At 41.8% G+C, this 18,153-nt stretch overlaps 1 protein-coding gene across 1 annotated transcript in view; it reads left to right on the forward strand.

Moving 5' to 3' along the window:
- Window positions 1-18,153, forward strand: part of SLC12A8 (solute carrier family 12 member 8) — an 838,951-nt gene that overhangs the window by 470,540 nt on the left and 350,258 nt on the right. Inside the window, exon 5 of the mRNA XM_078682439.1 lies at window positions 7,006-7,237. Coding sequence (XP_078538565.1) covers window positions 7,006-7,237 — 232 coding nt within the window. The remainder of the gene's footprint in view (window positions 1-7,005; window positions 7,238-18,153) is intronic.

Raw genomic sequence — 18,153 nt, forward strand, 5'->3', positions numbered from 1 at the left:
ACCCTTACACCCTCTCTTAAGCACTGTGTTAACCTTACAAGACTGTGACAGAGGAGGAGTGCTTCACAGAGGAAGGAGATGAACGCTTTATTAAGTGTGAGAGAGGGAGATCGCTTGTAGAGAGGCCCCCTCCCCTGCCGAGAGAGAGTCAGTGCAACTGTTGCAGCGAGAAGCATGCGTAAAATTCTGTGGTACACTTACTCTCCTTACTCCTCTATCCGTACTGTGCCCTTAACTATTAGACAGTCTGAAGCGTTTCTATTACCACAGAGACAACAATCCTCTGATGAATCTTTCTCCGCCAATAGGAAAACTAAAACAGGCAGAGGGACATGGTTGCCAAAGAAATCTCCTATAACTTTGAAAGTGAATGATTTAGAGCTGAAAATGGGAACCAATCAGTCTTGCGGAGTATCCTGTTATTAGCCTTGAGTTTGAGGGACTTTCGATAAATAAATACATAAATAAATAAATAAAATACCTGGCAGTGATACATACATATCCTTAAATATGTTACTGTGTACATTTTGTGGGTGTTTACCTCTGTAACATGAGGACCTCAAATGACGATGTGAATCCACTAAAGAATCCCACGCCCTTGTTTACCGGACTGTTGCGTGATCACTCTAAAAGATTCCAGCTATGTCATCTGTGGAACTGTGAGGTTCCTTAGGAGCAAACCATTTATCATTGCCTGCATAGAGGGCTGTGTTAGTTCACTCTCAGCTACAATACCGCTCTTTGGCTGCTTAGAATCGTCAATGCTGAGGACGCGCGAGCGCGTCAACCAAGATGGCCGCCGCCACCGGAGCTCCGTGAACACCACAGCCCATAAACTCTTATAAACGACGATTTTCACACGAAAAGTCGGCGAAAATACCGGCGCTTGCCTCCCTAAGCTATTCCTTATCGTTTCCTGGAGAATTTCTTCGACGGAAGTACATTTGCTGGCTTCATGGTTCCTGCTCCCAGCTGCACTTGCAGGTACTGCCGGCTTTGAATGCCTGGGGGCGGAGTCACATCTATGACAGACCCTGGCTTGGGCCTAGCCACGCCTACAGTCTAATTTAGCTGCTGCACCTGTTGTTTTAAAGTGATTTTTGACGTTTTATGTCCCTATTTACGTCATTTCTATCACTTTTTGAGGTGGTTTTTCTTCATTTTGTTATTCCTACGTAGTAGTACATATTTTTTCACCTCAGAATGGATTCTAAACAGTCAACTACTACTAAAAGGAAGCAGCAGGTTTCTCCTCCTCCAACCAAATCTAAGGTGGTGGAATCCTCAGAACCTTCTGTTGCGCTAATTTTGGAGGAAATTAAGGCATTACGTCTGAATACTGACACTATTGCCTCAGAAGTAAAAAATGTCCGGAAAGATATGGCTTCCATTTCAATGAAGGTTTCTGACAATGTCATTAAAATTCAAGATAACAAAAACAAGTTGGACGCTTTTACTCCTTTAATGGCCAAAATTCTGCCAATGCATACTCATCTGTTGGACATGGAAAATCGCAATAGGCAATATAATCTTCGCATTTTTAATTTGCCTGAAGATGTTGAAGGGACCAATTGCCGACTCTATCTAGAATCTTTTCTACCTGGTCTTTTGAATATTAAATTCTCCGAAAAATTTGAGATTGACAAAGCCCATAGAGTCCCTTCACACCGGAATCCTCGACATACTAAGCCAAGGCAAATGATCTTTAAGGTGCTGCGCCATCATCATTTGGTTCTCATTCGAAAAGCTGTGAGAGAAATTCCATTGTTGTTGGTGAATGGAACCAAAATCTTTATTCACCAGGATTTTGCTAAAGAAACTGTGGCTATTCGTAAAGAGTTTTCTTCTCTTCGTCCACAGCTGAGGAGCCTTGGTTTCAAATATGGACTTTTTGATCCTTCTACAATGCGTGTGTGGAAAGACAATGTCTCCAAATCTTTTCAGCGCCCAGAAGACCTCCGGCTATTCCTTGATCAACAAGCTCCTCCATCCATGGATACTCAGGATCCTAATTCTTGAATTGATATCGTCTGACTTCATGTGTCACATCTCTGCATAATTTTACTCATGGGCTCCAACGGTTACTGGCCATGCTTGAGGAACGTGTGTGCGTTTCTATGTCTTTATTCATGTTTCTTGTTTGTTCCTTTCTCTCGCTTTTATGTTCTTCCCCTTCCTTTTCTCCGCATAGAGTTACTCTTTTCACCTATCTTTTTCTTCCTCCTTCTTGTTCTGATTTCATTCTTTCCTTCCTCTTAAATCTTAATGGCTAATATTCATAATATTAAAGTTGTTTCCCTCAATGTAAAAGGTTTAAGACATCCAGTAAAACGTACGAAAATTCTGGATTATTTAGGTAGTTGCAAAGCAGATATTTGTTTTGTTCAAGAAACGCATGTTGAAGATAAAGTTTTACAATATATGAACAAAAAATGAGTAGATTATATTGTTTCTTCACCTGCTACAGGTAAAAAGAATGGAGTCGCTATTTTCTTTGCTAAGAGATTACATTGTCAAATTCTTAATAAGATTTCAGATTCTGAAGGCAGATATATTATAGTTAAAGTCAAAATACATGACTCTATTTTCTTTTTGTTTAATGTTTATGGCCCTACAGCAGATGACCCTGCTTTTTGGGCTACTGTTACAACTGAAGTTTTAAAGTTAGGAAAAGTTCCCTTGATTTTTGGGGGAGATTTTAATGTTTTTGTAGACCCCTTGTTAGATAGATTGTCTACCTCTAGGTTTCGACCATCCAAGATTTTTCATGCCTTTAAGACTTTTCTTCATACCACCAGATTAGCTGACATTTGGAGGTTACACTATCCCACTGGCAAGGAATTTTCTTTGTTCTCTAATCCTCATAATTCTCATTCCAGAATTGATTATTTTTTACTTTCCCCCTCTCTCATTCAATTTGCAAATAATCCTACCATTGGTACTATTGACGTCTCAGACCATGCCCTGATTTCTTTTGTTTTAAATGTTTCGTCTTCTTTTGCTAAGCAATCTAGATGGCATATGAACACTGACATTGTCCTTAATGACACTCACATCCCAAGTTGTTGCAAGCGATTCAAGATTATTTTACATTTAATCCGGAAGATTCTACCTCTGTTATTAATCGGTGGGATGCTTTTAAAGCTTATATCAGAGGTTCTACAATTTCTATTATGGCACATGAGAATAAGAAATTTAATTCTAATATTACATCTTTAGAGAAACAAATAGCTCATTTTGAACGTTTATTTATTACTTCTAGTGATCCCCAATATAAACTTAAACTACAAAAACTTAGATATGAATTTAATGCTATTCTTAGTACTAGGGCTGGAGTCCAGCTTTCTAAGTCCAATGCTAGATTCCGTTTTAATTCCAATAGGTCTGGTAAGCTTCTTGCTAATTATTTACGTATTAAAAAGGATAAAATGCAGATTACCTCCATTCAAGGTCCTCAAGGTAAAATTGCACTTTTCCACAATGATATTGTTCAAGAATTTTTACATTTTTATTCCACCTTGTATAATAAACCAGATTTTTGTGATGATTCTCTAATTGATGCTTTTTTAAACTATTCTAATTTACCTCATATTTCTTCCTCTGATAAACATGGATTGGATTCCCCTATTACTACTGATGAAATACTGGCTGCTATTAAATCACTTCAAAAACATAAATCTCCTGGTCCTGATGGCATACCTGCTGAATTTTATAAAGAATTTCAAAATCATCTATTACCTTATTTGTACCAGATTTTTTCTCACTTTTGTTCCTCAGGTACCGTTTCGGGCTCTTTTTCAGAAGCCTTAATTGTTGTACTTCCCAAACCTGATAAAGACCCTACCCTTGTCTCTAATTACCGTCCCATTTCTTTGATTAATCAAGACTGTAAATTATATGCTAAAATCCTTGCCTCTAGATTAGCTCCTGTCCTTCATTCTATTATACACCCTGACCAATCTGGTTTTATGAAAAATAGATATCCTGCTAACAATACTAGAACATTATTACATATTATTGAACAAAGCCCCACTCTCCTTGTCCCTGCTGGTGTTATGGCATTAGATGCTGAAAAAGCTTTTGATAAAATCCATTGGCAGTTTTTATTTAAAACTTTATTATCTTTTAACTTTGGTCCATCCTTTATTCGTATGATTTCTGCTCTATACTATGCTCCCACTGCTAGATTGTTTATTAATGGTCAAATGTCTAGCCAATTTTCCCTTTTTAGAGGTACACGTCAAGGTTGTCCCTTATCCCCCCTTTTATTTTTATTAGGAATTGAACCATTTCTTAATTTCATTCGTAATTCTGAAAATATTCAGGGTATCACTATTGAAAATGTTACTGTCAAAACTTTGGCATATGCTGATGATGTGTTATTATTTATTAGTAATCCTATATTGTCTGTACCATTTTTGCTTGATATTATTTCTAAATATTCAGCTGTATCAGGATATAAATTAAATGTTAGTAAAACTGAATTCTTTCCTTTAAATATGCTTTGTACTCCTGATATGTTACCTTCACAGGATATTGTTTGGCAAAAAAGTAAGTTGAAATACCTTGGTATATTATTTTCATCATCCCTGCCTGCTACCTTGAAACTAAATAGTGATTTCATTCTTGATTATATTAAACAAAAAACTTCCAAGTGGTCTTCCCTTCATCTTTCCTGGTGGGGGAGAATGGAATCTATTAAAATGAATATTGCCCCGAAAATATTTTATTCTCTTGCTATGATACCAACTCAATTCCCACTTAAAGTTTATAAAAATATTGATAAACTGTTATCCAAATTTCTTTGGAATAATAAACCTCCTCGTATTGCTTATAAAAAATTGAAAATTCCTAAATGCCAAGTTGGTTTTGCCCTACCTGATTTCTATTTATATCATAAGGCATTCATTTTAAAACAGAGCTCATTATGGTTTAATATTTCACCTATTGCTAGTCCTCCTGTTTGGTTTCATATTGAAACTTCTCTTGCAAAACCTTTTCCTTTGCCATCCTTATTAACTATGTCTCCTACCTCTAAGATTATACATTCCTCGTCCATAATCAAATCCTCAAGATTAATTTTTAATGATTTGGACTCTAATTTTGCTTCTCCTTTACTTTCTACGGTGCATTTGTCCTTATGGCATAGTGCTTTAATAAAATTAAACAGAAATGTTTCTTTTTGGTCTTCATGGATTGCTAAAGGTATTTTCTTTCTTAAAGACGTTTTCTTGGATGATGCATTTATTCCTTTTGCTCAACTCCAACTAAAATTCAATCTACCAATGTCCGATTTGTTAAAATACCAATTTCTATGTAATTCCATTTTAGACTCTTTCCCAGATGGTATTCCGTCTATATCCTCAGCTGATTTTTTAATTTATATCAACACTGTTTCTGTATCTTCCAAGGCAGTTTCTGTTTTTTATAAGAAACTTACCTTCTCATTAGGCTCCAACGTTGATATAATTTCCACTTTTTGGAATGCTGAACTCTCCATTTCCCTTTCAACTGATTCATGGTCATTAATTTGGACTAATAGTATTTCTGGATGGTTACCAGTTTCACTTTATCAAACCAATGCTTATATTTTATTTAATTCTTTATGGACTCCATTACGTTTATTTAAAGCTAAATTATTACCATCAAACCTATGTTGGCATTGTAATTTACATCCTGGCTCTTTACGTCACATGTTATTTGATTGTCCTATTATTATGAAATTTTGGTCTGAAGTATGGAATGTAATATTGAAAATGTTGCCTATTTCTGATTTGCTTTCTTATAAATTGTTAATATGTAAATCAATTGTATTGGCTGCTCCTCTTGAAGATGCTGAAGCAAAGTTATTTAATTTTTTGGTTTCGGCTGCGCTCAAATCAATTACTTTTTGCTGGAAGGATGCTACTTCCCTTTCTGTTCATGCTTGGTGGTCATGGATTATCTTTACAAGAAGAGGTGCTCAATTATCGTTACAGGGTGTTCATCATAATTCTTTGCATTTTCAATCTTTTTGGTCACCTATTGATTCATATATACAGTTATGATTCATGTTCTTGTAATGTTATTATGTTATTCATTGATTATCATACTGTTTTTAAAGCTGTTTATTGGTAACTCTATTTGACTAATTTATTATGATATGAATTGTATATTTCCCTCTTCCCTTCCTTCCTCCCCTTCCTCCTTCCCTTCTGTTTTTAGTTATCCTTTCATTGACGATGGTACTATGCGATGTAATTTATTTGTGACTGCTTATTTAGGATTGTTCTTACTCGCTTCCTTGTAGTTTAATGAATTATCTTATCAGTTTTCTGTATGTACCTATGTGTTTTTTCCTTCTGTCAACATTCAATAAAATCATTTTGAACTTAAAAAGAATCGTCAATGCAGCTACCACTGGGTCTCTAGCTTGTTCTAACTATGAAAATTAAGACTTCATGATTATGCAATGCTACCATCAATAGCTGCAGCTACATGTTCGCCAAATATGTCCACCGTAGCAAGATCTGCTTGTTATTGAGATGGTTAACGAACTATTCACTTTTACACATTTTGTTAAACATATTTTAAATGCAATCATCTTCATTCTCGTTGAAACATCGAACATAATACATGAACTAAATGGCAAGTGTGGTTTGTAATATTCTGAACGTTAATAAATCCATTTTCATAAAGTGTCACTTGGAACTCATAAAAATATTTATACTCACACACTCTCTCTGGGATTAGTCAATGTAGCATCCATTTTTATTAGAAAAGTATGGAGCAGAAATAAAGTTTACAATCAATATAAGTATGTTTTAAGAATGTAGAAAGTGGCATATAAACCCTTCTGACTATTGTCTATTACAAATGTCAACTTTGCTCACGAGGTCACAACCCAATTTTCAGCTTTCTTCCTCAAACATTCTCCCCCCAGAATTCAAGTACAAAGAGCGTGAGTGGATATGCTTCTGTGACAAGATTGTGATTGCACATTAATATCCTACAAACCTTCTTCAGTGTGTTGCAGGTGCCATGTATGCCACTGGGTTTGCAGAGTCGATCGCCGAGCTTTTGAGCTTCAGCAATATTTGGGCAGTGAGAGGGATATCCCTGGCCGTGCTGCTGGGATTGCTTGGCATCAACCTGGCCGGCGTGAAGTGGATCATACGTCTTCAGTTGTTGCTGCTCTTCCTGTTGGCTGTTTCTACTCTTGACTTTGTTGTTGGATCTTTCTCGCACTTGGATCGAGGTAAAACGTTGGTAATGTAAGCACTAAATGGTGACCTATGTTATTAGGATGTTTAAAAGCAATAGTCAAATCATGGAACGCTTTACATAGTGCACAAATATTCAAAGACTCCTTATTACGAGTGTTAGCAAAGATGGATGGGGCTGCAGCTAGGGTTTCTGAGACAAATGGCAGGCCTTAATTTATTTTGCCAATCTGTGAGAAGGCATAAGTGAAAGAGGCAGGTCATTTCAGAGTGAAGGGGTCAAAACAGAACAAGAGAGATTGTTCTTCTGTTTCTGCGATCTTGTATTGCTTTCTGATTGGCCACCTTGGACTTTCATAATTCCACTAAGATGCCAACTAAAAACTGTTAATTGACAGCTCTTTCTTTATAAAAACTGCATATTACTTTTGAAATACTGAGATCATTCTATTTGAAAGGAGGCTTATCATATGTACAACAAACAGTAAAGGAGACACAGGTTAGTATAGTCCTAACCGCGGCAATCAAGAGAAAACCCTTTATATACCACCTGAACAATTAGAGTAAAGACCTGAAACTAGGACTTCTTGATTCAAGTTTTCCACTTTTTTTGTATGCAGCTGATCTCCTTTTATAATGGGTCTGCATCCCGACGATAGCATTTTTTCATCACACACCTTGCAAAAAGCCTCCTTGGAAGTCTTGTGGCTTAGTGGCGTAGTGACACAGACAGCTGTGTTTCCTGAACCTTGCCGCAAGAATGAAACCGTAGTGTTGAATAAAAACATGCTCCTTGTTTAAGAACAGATCTGGTCCTGTAGCATTACAGTCTTCACTCCTATTTTTTAAATTTATTTTCTATTGTGGTTGCCTCTAATGAGAATTGTCATGGGCTGAGAAGGGGACAAGCCTTTGCACCCCTTGGTTCCTATAAGACTATTAAATAATAACAGAAGGGGGTTATTTTACATGTGGTGGAGGCGGATAAACTGCCAAAGTATGGTGTTTGATGAACCCGTCCTTTTTAGAGTGTGTGCATTAGTATTCACTCCAAAGAAAAACGACTGGACAGCATTCAAATTCTACATCACAAAACCCTAAGTTTCTTTGGAGACAAAATCAACTCAATAAGTGGCACCTTACAAATTGTGAATTCTCTGCAACAATCACTCCTTATCAAGTTGATAGTACGCCTAACATAGTTATGGCTGGTGGATTCCACATAGGGTTTTTAGTATACAGTAAGAATGGCGCTCTTAACTGGTAGCGGTGAATTAGGAAATATAAGCACAATTTATACGGTGCGACTGGGTCCGGGGAAACCTAAAACAACCCCTGAAAAGAGTGACGAGAGTCCACCCTGTAAATTATAGAATAAGTCCAGTGCACACGTTAGGTTAGTCTTTACAAATGTCTATCAAAAACAGCCTTATGTTCAAGAAGGAATGAAGACAGGGTCGACACCAGTGGACGTCTTGTGTGGAATGTATTATAAACCTTCTTCAAAAGGGAACATCAAAGGAAAATCCGGAAAGAGCAACAGACCCACTTCACTTCTGCACTAGAGATTTCCTTTGTGACGGTTTGAACCTGCCCGTCGTCCATCGCTGCTGCTCTATGGGGAAGAGACTGATCCGTCCTCCCTTCGTTTCCCCTCATCCATCCTCGCCACTACTGGCCATCCCCTTGTTTGGAAACCCGCTCTGGCCGGGTTGGAAATATCACCAGGCATACGATCCTGTCTTTATTTTGTATCTCCTAGCCCTGAAGGGTCACGGGTGACTGCCCGATTGACGAAACACATGTCGGCTGGTTTTTTCCTTTGATGTTCCCTTTTGAAGAAGGTTTATAATAGATTCCACACAAAACGTCCACTGGTGTCGATCCTGTCTTCATTCCTGCTTGAACATAAGAATGTTTTTGATAGACATCTGAAAAGACTAACCTAATGTGTGCACAGGACTTATTCTATAATTATGGCTGGTGTTCTTTAAAAGGATTGACTACTGAGTGAGCCCTACTTTTATTAGAGAGACTGCAAAGGTTTCTTTTCTTAGAGAAATATTGAAAAAGTCCAGGCCACTTGCTGCATTTTAGAGCACAAAGTTCACATAAATTTACTAAAAATACAGTGTTTCCAAAGGGACGCTATACATGTATTACAATACTTTAATTGTGTACCAGACAAGCGATTCTCTCATATTTAATTTATTTACAAACTGGCTAATCTTTTATACGTTATACCCTCTTGGATGCTCATGACGAGCTCAGCTCATCATGAGCGACGGCGCTCCGGTGCTCATGACGAGCTGAGCTCGTCATGACCGCGCCCGTTCCGTGGAACGCTCGCACGCTGGGCTGATTCCCCCGCAGTGCTGAACGTTCCATTGGAACGGGCGCGGTCATGACGAGCTCAGCTCGTCATGAGCACCGGAGCGCCGTGGCTCATGACCTCGTCATGAGCATGGGGGCGCTGTACGCGCCCCCCAGCACAGCGGGGGGATCCCAACAGCTGCGAAGGGGATACAGAGTTTAAAATGTTTTGTTTTGTAATATCATTACACCATTTTTCAAAATTAATATAGCATATTTTGCATATCATCTTTCCATTCTGCCTCTTCCAAGTTGAGTTTCAGCCATTTGTTGTAACACAGAATCTATATGGAAGGTAGAAAATTCTAATGTTATCCAAATCTCGATCACATGCCATCAATAGCAAATATACAAATAGTATTATTAGTGCTCAAGCATAAATCCGTCGGCTTCAGCAAGCGCCGACATCTATTACTGTCACACATGGACATACCTATTTATCATCATCATGAGGTGCCAGGGAAGTTCATCCTATAGCAGGAATTTTAGCAACCTTTATGTGAGGGATACTAAAAGTTTCACCAGGAATTGACCCATTACATCAATGACAGTCCACGTTGCTCCAGAGCACTCATTTTGTAATAGCTGGTGACAGGTTTGTCAATAAGTCCAACAGTATGTCATGGATGGGCCTTTAATATACCCTTGGTAGCCAGAATGGCCCTAATAGGCCTCTGGTAGCAGAGTACCACATGAAAGCTCACAGTAAGTCATGGGTGGGCGCCTATTACGCCTTTGAAAGCCAGAATATTGCAACAAAGCTCACAGGATATCATGGCTAGGTACTTCTTATGCCTGTGACGTTTAGAATATCTTAGTAATACCCACAATATGTAGTATGTGGGCTCCTATTTTGCATTCAGTAGCCAGACTGTTGCCAAATGCCCCTAACGCCCTTCATAACCTTAATGGCCAGATTATCATAGGACAATAACATAGTAGTAAAGTCATATCCTAACACAAACGGGCAAACCCCCCCACACACAAACACGTATTCACATATGGTCACTTATGCATTCGACTCTCTACCTCTCGGCAGCCGCTGTGAATCAAGGCTTCTTATGGCTGCACATATTCTGATTGATTCCTTCCTGGCACCACGTTGTTCTGTGGGGCAGCAGTGGCAGCAGCAGGAGGAAGGATGAGGGACCTGTAAGACCTGCAAGAGTAACCACACAGCTATGCTCCAGCAGGGTTCAAGCGATGAACAGGTGATAATTGCAGCTCACTGCCTTCTGAGGCTAAACATTGACACAGAATGATCTGAGATGTGCCGGAGAGGCCAGGTAGTGATAAGCGAGGGGGCATGAGGGAACTGAAGAAGACAGAGAAGTGTGCTAGCGGTGCACTGGGGAAGTAGTAGCTGCCTTGAACTCTCTCCCTCTCAGATCCCCTTTCTCTTGTCATTGACTGAGCTTATAAAGTCAGTGCGGAATGAGGCAGGATCTTCAAGGCCGAGTTCACCATGCAAGATATAATGGAAGATGGATGCAGCGATCCATGCCTTTGCGTCTGTACGCTATTCTGCTGCGGTCCCAGCTCTCGGAGTGCAAAGGAAGAGTCAGTCAATCTCCCCCTTCTCCAATTCTAATGTCACACTGCCACAAACGCCCACATTGATGAACACCCCAAAACCTAGATCCTGTCTGACTTAAAAATTATTCCTTCTCATCTATATCTGAATAGTAAAGATTGTTGATCTGAGCCTTAGCACATCAGCATTCTACGGTCCACCATATCGAACGTCCATTGTGCCTTGTGGTCCGTTAAAGAATTCCCAGAAAAAATAAACATGCAATATTTGGATGCGGAGCCATATAAAGTCAAAGGCACCCATTCAAACAACAACTTGCTAACTGGTTAGCAGTCTGTTTTTTGCTTCTTCCATGGGATTGTAACTGAACTGCTGAGCACCAGAGACCTCCTCTTCTTTCAAAAGAAAGTTCATGCATGTTGATTCCTGTCAGCCCCTCTGCAGCACTGAATACCATCAATGGTGATGCATCATTGGAGCACCTAGTCTGATTTGCTTGAGTTTAAGGAGTCCCGTAGCCTAGTTTAAATCATGTCTGATGAACTACTCCCTGGCTTGCAAACTGAGCCCTTTCTCACCTGCAACCACAACCATGCAGAGTCCCACAATAGTAGACTCTCTCTTAGAGCCTCCTTGCAGTCTCCGTTCCCCTTTCAGGCGACCTCAAGAGCTTAAGGTAACCCACAAATATATCCGGGTGATGCCCTAACCTATCTTAAGGCGAAACGGAGAAGGGGCAATGCCATCAGTTAGACATTTGTCTGAGAGATGCCAAGGACTTGATGAAGCACGTCTAGTTCTTTCCTTTTTCCGTTTAAATTCTCATCGCGCAAAAACAAGTTTTTAAAAAGACATTGGGCTAGATGTAGGTAAATGGCATTTACCAATTCATAAATACCGAATTTTACCGATTCGGTATTTACATTACCTCACCTTTTTAAGCTGGCCTTTGAGTAATGCTCCCTGCCTCAGTTTGTTATGTCTGTTTTGAGCGCCAAGAAACTGTCTCGGTGTACGTGCGCGGTATAAATTGTTTTACATAACATAACATACAAATCGGTAAATGCTATGTAGGTAAATATTCTTTAAAATGTACCGAATCGTTAAGAATTGGAAATTACCGAATCGGTATTTACCGATTCAGTAATTGCCATTGATTCCTATGGGCCTTGAATGCATTGCATGACAATGCATTTCAGTGCGGTGATGCGGATCACCACACTGAAATGCGTGAGCGTCACACCTGAAGCGTGATACTTGGCAGGCATGCATTGCAGTATGTATTCCTATCCTTGTTGTGTTCTGTCACTTCATAACAATAAAGTTCACTTTCGTTTCTGTTTTGACCCCACTTCATGCAGACACTTCCTGATCATGTGACGCTTTTAGCAGCTTTCGTTTACAAAAAAAAAAGTGCCAATATTAAATGTTCATTCAGATCTGTGGGCGAAAGCGTTTTCAGTTTCTCTGGCTACTATGCCTCACTTTGTACAGACGTCCCTTTTCAACTCTGAATCCAGGCTAAAGTTCAACCGCCCCAAAACCCTGAAATTTTAATTGACCAAAACTATATCTATGTTCCATGAAATGTCTAGGCATACTACATTTTTAAATTCAGTTTTTTTAATATCTGATTTAATTTTGTTGATCCCGATTTTTATTGTGTGCGATATCTGTCCAACATATTGTCTCCCACACTGGCATTTCCAAAAGTATATTACATTCTCTGTGTTACACGTTGTGTGACCTAACAAAACAATCTTTTTCCTGGTAAAGTGTGTACCAGGTGTGAGCCTTTTTAAGCCATTGCGCCCGATTTCATACTGAAGACAGGAAAAAGTTCCACTTGTTTTTGTGCTAGCTGTTACTTATCCATATTTACAATATCCACTTTCATCAGTTCAGCATGTAAATAGTTTTTCCTAAAAATACAACTAATGGCCTGCTTTTTCCCATACTGCATAAAGGAATGTTATTATCTATAATGTTCTAGTGTTTATGTAACATTTTCATAATTTTGTTTGATGGGCCGGTGTATGGTAAGATACATTTAATGCAGTCCACAACATTTATATTTTATCTCGTATTGAGAGCTTGCTCATGAAAATTGTGGCTGAGTCCTTGCTGGCTTCAGCCACAATTCTATTTAACCTTAGTGATTGACTGAATGAATGTGAGTTTTTCAATAATCTTTCTTGGATGATAACTATTCACATGTTAAATGCATGTTCCTATCTGTTGTCTTTATATGTGAGCCTCCTGTCAAGGTTATGGGAATGATCAGAGTTTAACAGTTTATGCACCCTGCATGCAAGTTTGAATGTAGATTTGACCTCAGTAGGAAGCTATTAAACCGCACATCCTTGGCGTAATATTCCACCAAACATTTTGCATTCACTCCTGTTTTTCTGAATGTACTTCTATTCGCATAGGACTCTGCTCTTTACCCCTGCTAATTAGTGCTTAAGTGCTTATACACTCTCCTTCAATCATGGTACAGTTGGTATAAAAACTAATTGGCACATTGAATTTGCTTGTAAGTCCCTAGTAAATGATATTAGATGTACCCAGCGCCTGTAAATTAAATACTACTAGTGGACCTGCAGCACTGATTGTGCCAGCCACTGAAGTAGACTTTTAAAACATCTCTGAGTCCTTCCACTGCAACCTGTTGTGCAGTTTTAAACAATCATTTCCACCTTGCAAAATAAACATTTTGGCAGTCCTAAACATTACTTTTTATTACCTTATAAGTCACCCTAAAGAAGGCCCTACCAGCTCCTAAGGCAGAGTGCAAGGTATTTAAAAAATGTAGGACATGTGTACTTAAGTTTTACCTGTCCTGTTGTTCACTGTTGTCAAGCCTATCTCTTCCATTGACTAATACTGGATGACCTTATTACACTTATTGGGTGATAACTTTGGATTGGGAGCACATAGAGATGTGCGGTTTATTCTCAAATGAATTGTATTTTGAAATTCTCTATAATGTTAAAGTCAAATTTCAAATCGCAATTTTGAAAATGCCACTTTTAGAAAGTGTTCATTTTTCTTGCCCTAACCATTTGTGTCTTCTGTCAGTGTCCTGGGTCACATGACTGCAAATGGCTCTGCTGTTAGGTTTTGTGTATTTCTCTCAGACAGTGACACAAAGGGGACTAGGTTTGGGCAGGATGGGCCACCCTGCCCGGATGGGGAGGGGGAACCTTAACCCAGCCCCGCTTACACTTGAGGTGGCTTGCCTCCAGCACACACAAAGGACACTGACACCAGCCTAGTATCACTCCAGACAGCTTGGAGCCGCCTTAACAGGGGAAAGGAAGAACTTTTAGATGTGGAGGTAGGACAGAGGGTCCCCTTCCCCACACGCTGTCACTGCACTAGGTATAAATATTGGACCTCCAGAGCCACTCATCAGAACACTCCTGGACCTGTATGCATTACTGAAGAAGGACATCCCTACTGCCAGAGGATTGCCCTGCTGTCTGAGGACTGCCTTGCTGTCTGAGAAGAAAGGCTGGACCTGCTTACCATTATCCCTGTCTAACCCGATTTATTGAAGTGTCAGTTGACAACCTCCTGATTGGGCTATAGGGACAAAAGTTCCAGAGGCCTCTCAGCAAGTGCCTAGCTGACCTACTGCAACTGGCCCTGCCTGAGCTCTGCTGGAGTGAGTCCCTGATCCCAAGAGGTGCCCCTCCAGGTCCTGGACCATTGGCTGGCATCAGTCTGAGCTCCTTCCAAGAAGTAAAGGTGAAATCCTGAAGTTTGGGCTTTTTGCTAGTGTGAACAGACCCCATTGTGCTGAGACTCTGCTGCCCATATATGTACCTACACTGTACAAATATCTACAAGGTACGTAGAGTTGTAGTGAGGATTAGCACATCTGTACTTCACGATATGCACTTACCTTTTAATATTTTGTCCCTCAATATTCTGACCTCGAAAGTCTTGTTCCACAGTACTGTTAGTGTCAATATTCAGTAGTACAGTTGTCTATGGTGTATGCAGTATCTATTCTTGTACCGCATGGAGAAAATATAGCCATGACATAGGCTTGAACAGAGCAGAATGGCCTTTACCTCCACCATCTAAATAAATTCTAGTACATGCCTTTCCCATAATTAAATTTGCAGTGCATCTATTGACTGACTGCCATCTGGTGACTACAGAGATCCTGTCCAAGTGAAGGACGGTGTTTTCATTTAATTTGTACATGGATATTGGCATGTACACTCTGATATGCGTTTCGTGTCTGGTGGCAGTGGAGGACAGCTGACATGACTGCTTATTGAAATCCAGTGTAATTTATCCATGACAGTGGCATGGGGTCTTTTGAGACTCATATCGCAGAATGAATGTTGGCATATGAGCAAGGTTGTTGTTGTCGATCATGACTACTGAATATCCATCCTGATGAAGACGCTTGCTGACTTCAAACAACTTGAGGAGGGGTGAGAACACCATGCTTTTCTACCAATAAAGAAAGCTTTTTATTGCTTGGGGTGGAGAACATCGTTTCAGTGTATTAAATGCCCTTTGCATGACACCAAGCTGATTGTACATTGAATAATAAATAATGCACTTTAAAAAAGAATTTCAGAAATATAATAAATGTGTGTCTGCTGTCATATGAGGTGGTTGAAAAGACACCTTCTAACTTTTGCCGATTGCTCTTATACAGATACTGTTGGAAGTCTCAGCAGTTTGCCCTCAGAGAAGCTTTCTCAAATTGTTTTAAATGTGCTTAAATGTGAGTGATTGAACACCATAACAAAATGTTGATACAAGGGTTGCCAATATCTCCTGGGCTGTTGCTTAGTTCAGCTTTTTATGGTAGGCCTTTTCAGGAGATTCTGGAGTTTGTTATTGTTTTATAGAGCAATGTAGAATTTCAGTAACTCTGTTGTACCTCTTGCTAAGACTTCAACGTGCTTTACTGATATAAGTCCACCTTCTGTGGTGCATAGGCAAGATAAGGATTATTTATTAATGTTGAGTTTGTGTCGTGACTAAGACCCAGAGAGTATGTCCAAGTATGGCGGAGCAGCATAATAGCACGTCTTACGCATGCAGTAAAATCAAAATCTGAAAGAAACACGTTAGTGTTAGATTCCTTACCTTAGAATATCCCCAGGCATCAGACTGGATCCGGAAAGTTTTCGTCAGCAGTACCCTTCGCGTCGCTAGGCGTCGTCTGCGGCTCCGCGTCCGTCGTCGTCGTCGTGATTGCCGGGATGACGTCGTCGGAGTACTTAAACGCCGCCCTCGCGCTCTGACGTCAGCTCTTCTTTTTTCCGCGCCAGCAAGCGCAGATCTGGGAAGAGCAGTACTCGTAGTCATTTTCTGACTAACTTTTTGATCATTTTTGAGTCGACCTTCGACTCGCGGTGCCGGTAGGGATGCCTGGTTTTAAACTTTGCGAGGATTGTCACCGCTTGATGTTGGTGACCGACCCCCACCGTCGGTGCCTTTACTGTCTCAGGGCCGACCACGATGACAAGTCGTGCCCGAACTGCCAGGCCTTGACCTCGAAGGCTAGACGGAGCAGTCCCGTAAGCGGCTCGAGCTCCAGCAGTCGGCTCCGCGCCGCTCGAGGTCCCGGTCGAGGAGGAAGTCGAGGGACCGGTCGCTGAGCCGCAGTCATCGCCGCTTGACGAGTCACCACCACTCGTCGGGCTCCAAGTCCTCTGGTAAGTCGAGGCACTCGAAAAAGAAGTCGAAGAGGCGTCATTGCTCTTCTGACTCTCCCCGACTCTCACCGTGCCGCAATCCCGCGTCCAGCTCAACACCCGCCGGTCCCTGGGCTGCACGCGACGCCGGAGGAGTTACGTGATTTCCTCGTGGCCATGAGGACTCACTTCCCTCCGACGGACCCTGCCTAGGTGCCTTTGGGCCCCGCGGGTCCGTCTGGGAGCCCTAGCGGGCCGGCGGCTCCAGCCCTGGCGCCGTCGGGTGCTTCGGCCCCGGCGCCGTCGTCGACTCCGGTCCCGTTGCCGCAGGGCCCTGTAGGATTCAGGCCTGGATCCGGGTCATCGCCAGTCGACCTGATGACTCCTCCGCTGGCGCCGACCCCGAGGGTGTCGCCCATGACGCCGTCCCCTGACGCCGTCCCCCCCAGTCCCAGGCCCGGTCCGGCGCCGTCTCCGGCGCCGTCGGGTGAGCAATTCACCTCTGACCCGGCTCCATCATTTTTCTCTGACTATCAGGAGATGAATGAGGACTGAGAGGGGTCTGGGGACCCTCTGGCACTACAGTGCCAGTTGAGCCAGGGCTGGGCAGACGAGCTAGGGGAGGCCAGTGGTCTGGACACTTCGCCCGACACTGGATTTGTCTCTCCTCCTTCCGTGGCTACGGAGGAGGGGACTGCTTACAGCGTGGTGTTGAACAGGGCAGCCCAGACCTTGGCTCTTGAGCTCCCTGTCGCGGCCATGAGGACTAACCTCCTCACTGAGGTACTCAAACCGCAGGCAAGCTCCTCAGAGCCTCTACTGCCGTTCAATGAAGCCCTCACAGACGTTCTGTTGGGCACCTGGTCGAAGCCCTCCACAGCCCTCCCTGTGGATCGGAACGTGGCCCGACGCCATCGCCCAGCTCCGGGAGACCCTAGCTTCCTGTCCGTTCACCCCACCCCCGAGAGCCTGTTGATCCAGGCCTCTACATCCCAGACCGCAGTTCTGACCGCTCCTCTGGATCGGGAATCCAAAAGGTACGTTCAGTTTGGGAAGAAACTGTTCTCCTCTTTGAGCTTGGGGCTGCAGTCAGGTCAAAACCGCCTGCCTTTTGGGCTGTTACACCCACTCTCTGTGGGATACGGTTGCGTAGGTGCTGCCACAGTGTCCGGAGGAGGCCCGGGCAAAGCTCGCCCAAGCCCTTGCAGAAGGGCGTGATGCAGCACGCTATTCAATAGGGTGTGGACTCGACACAACAGATTCGCTGGGTAGGGCGATTGCAACGACGGTGGCGGTTCGCCGTCACACCTGGCTGAGGTCCGCAAACTTTTCGGGGGATGTCCAGGCCACCCTCATGGACATGCCCTTTGAT

Source organism: Lissotriton helveticus, chromosome 3_1, assembly GCF_964261635.1.
Source record: "Lissotriton helveticus chromosome 3_1, aLisHel1.1, whole genome shotgun sequence".
In the NCBI taxonomy this organism is placed as follows: Eukaryota; Metazoa; Chordata; class Amphibia; order Caudata; family Salamandridae; genus Lissotriton; species Lissotriton helveticus.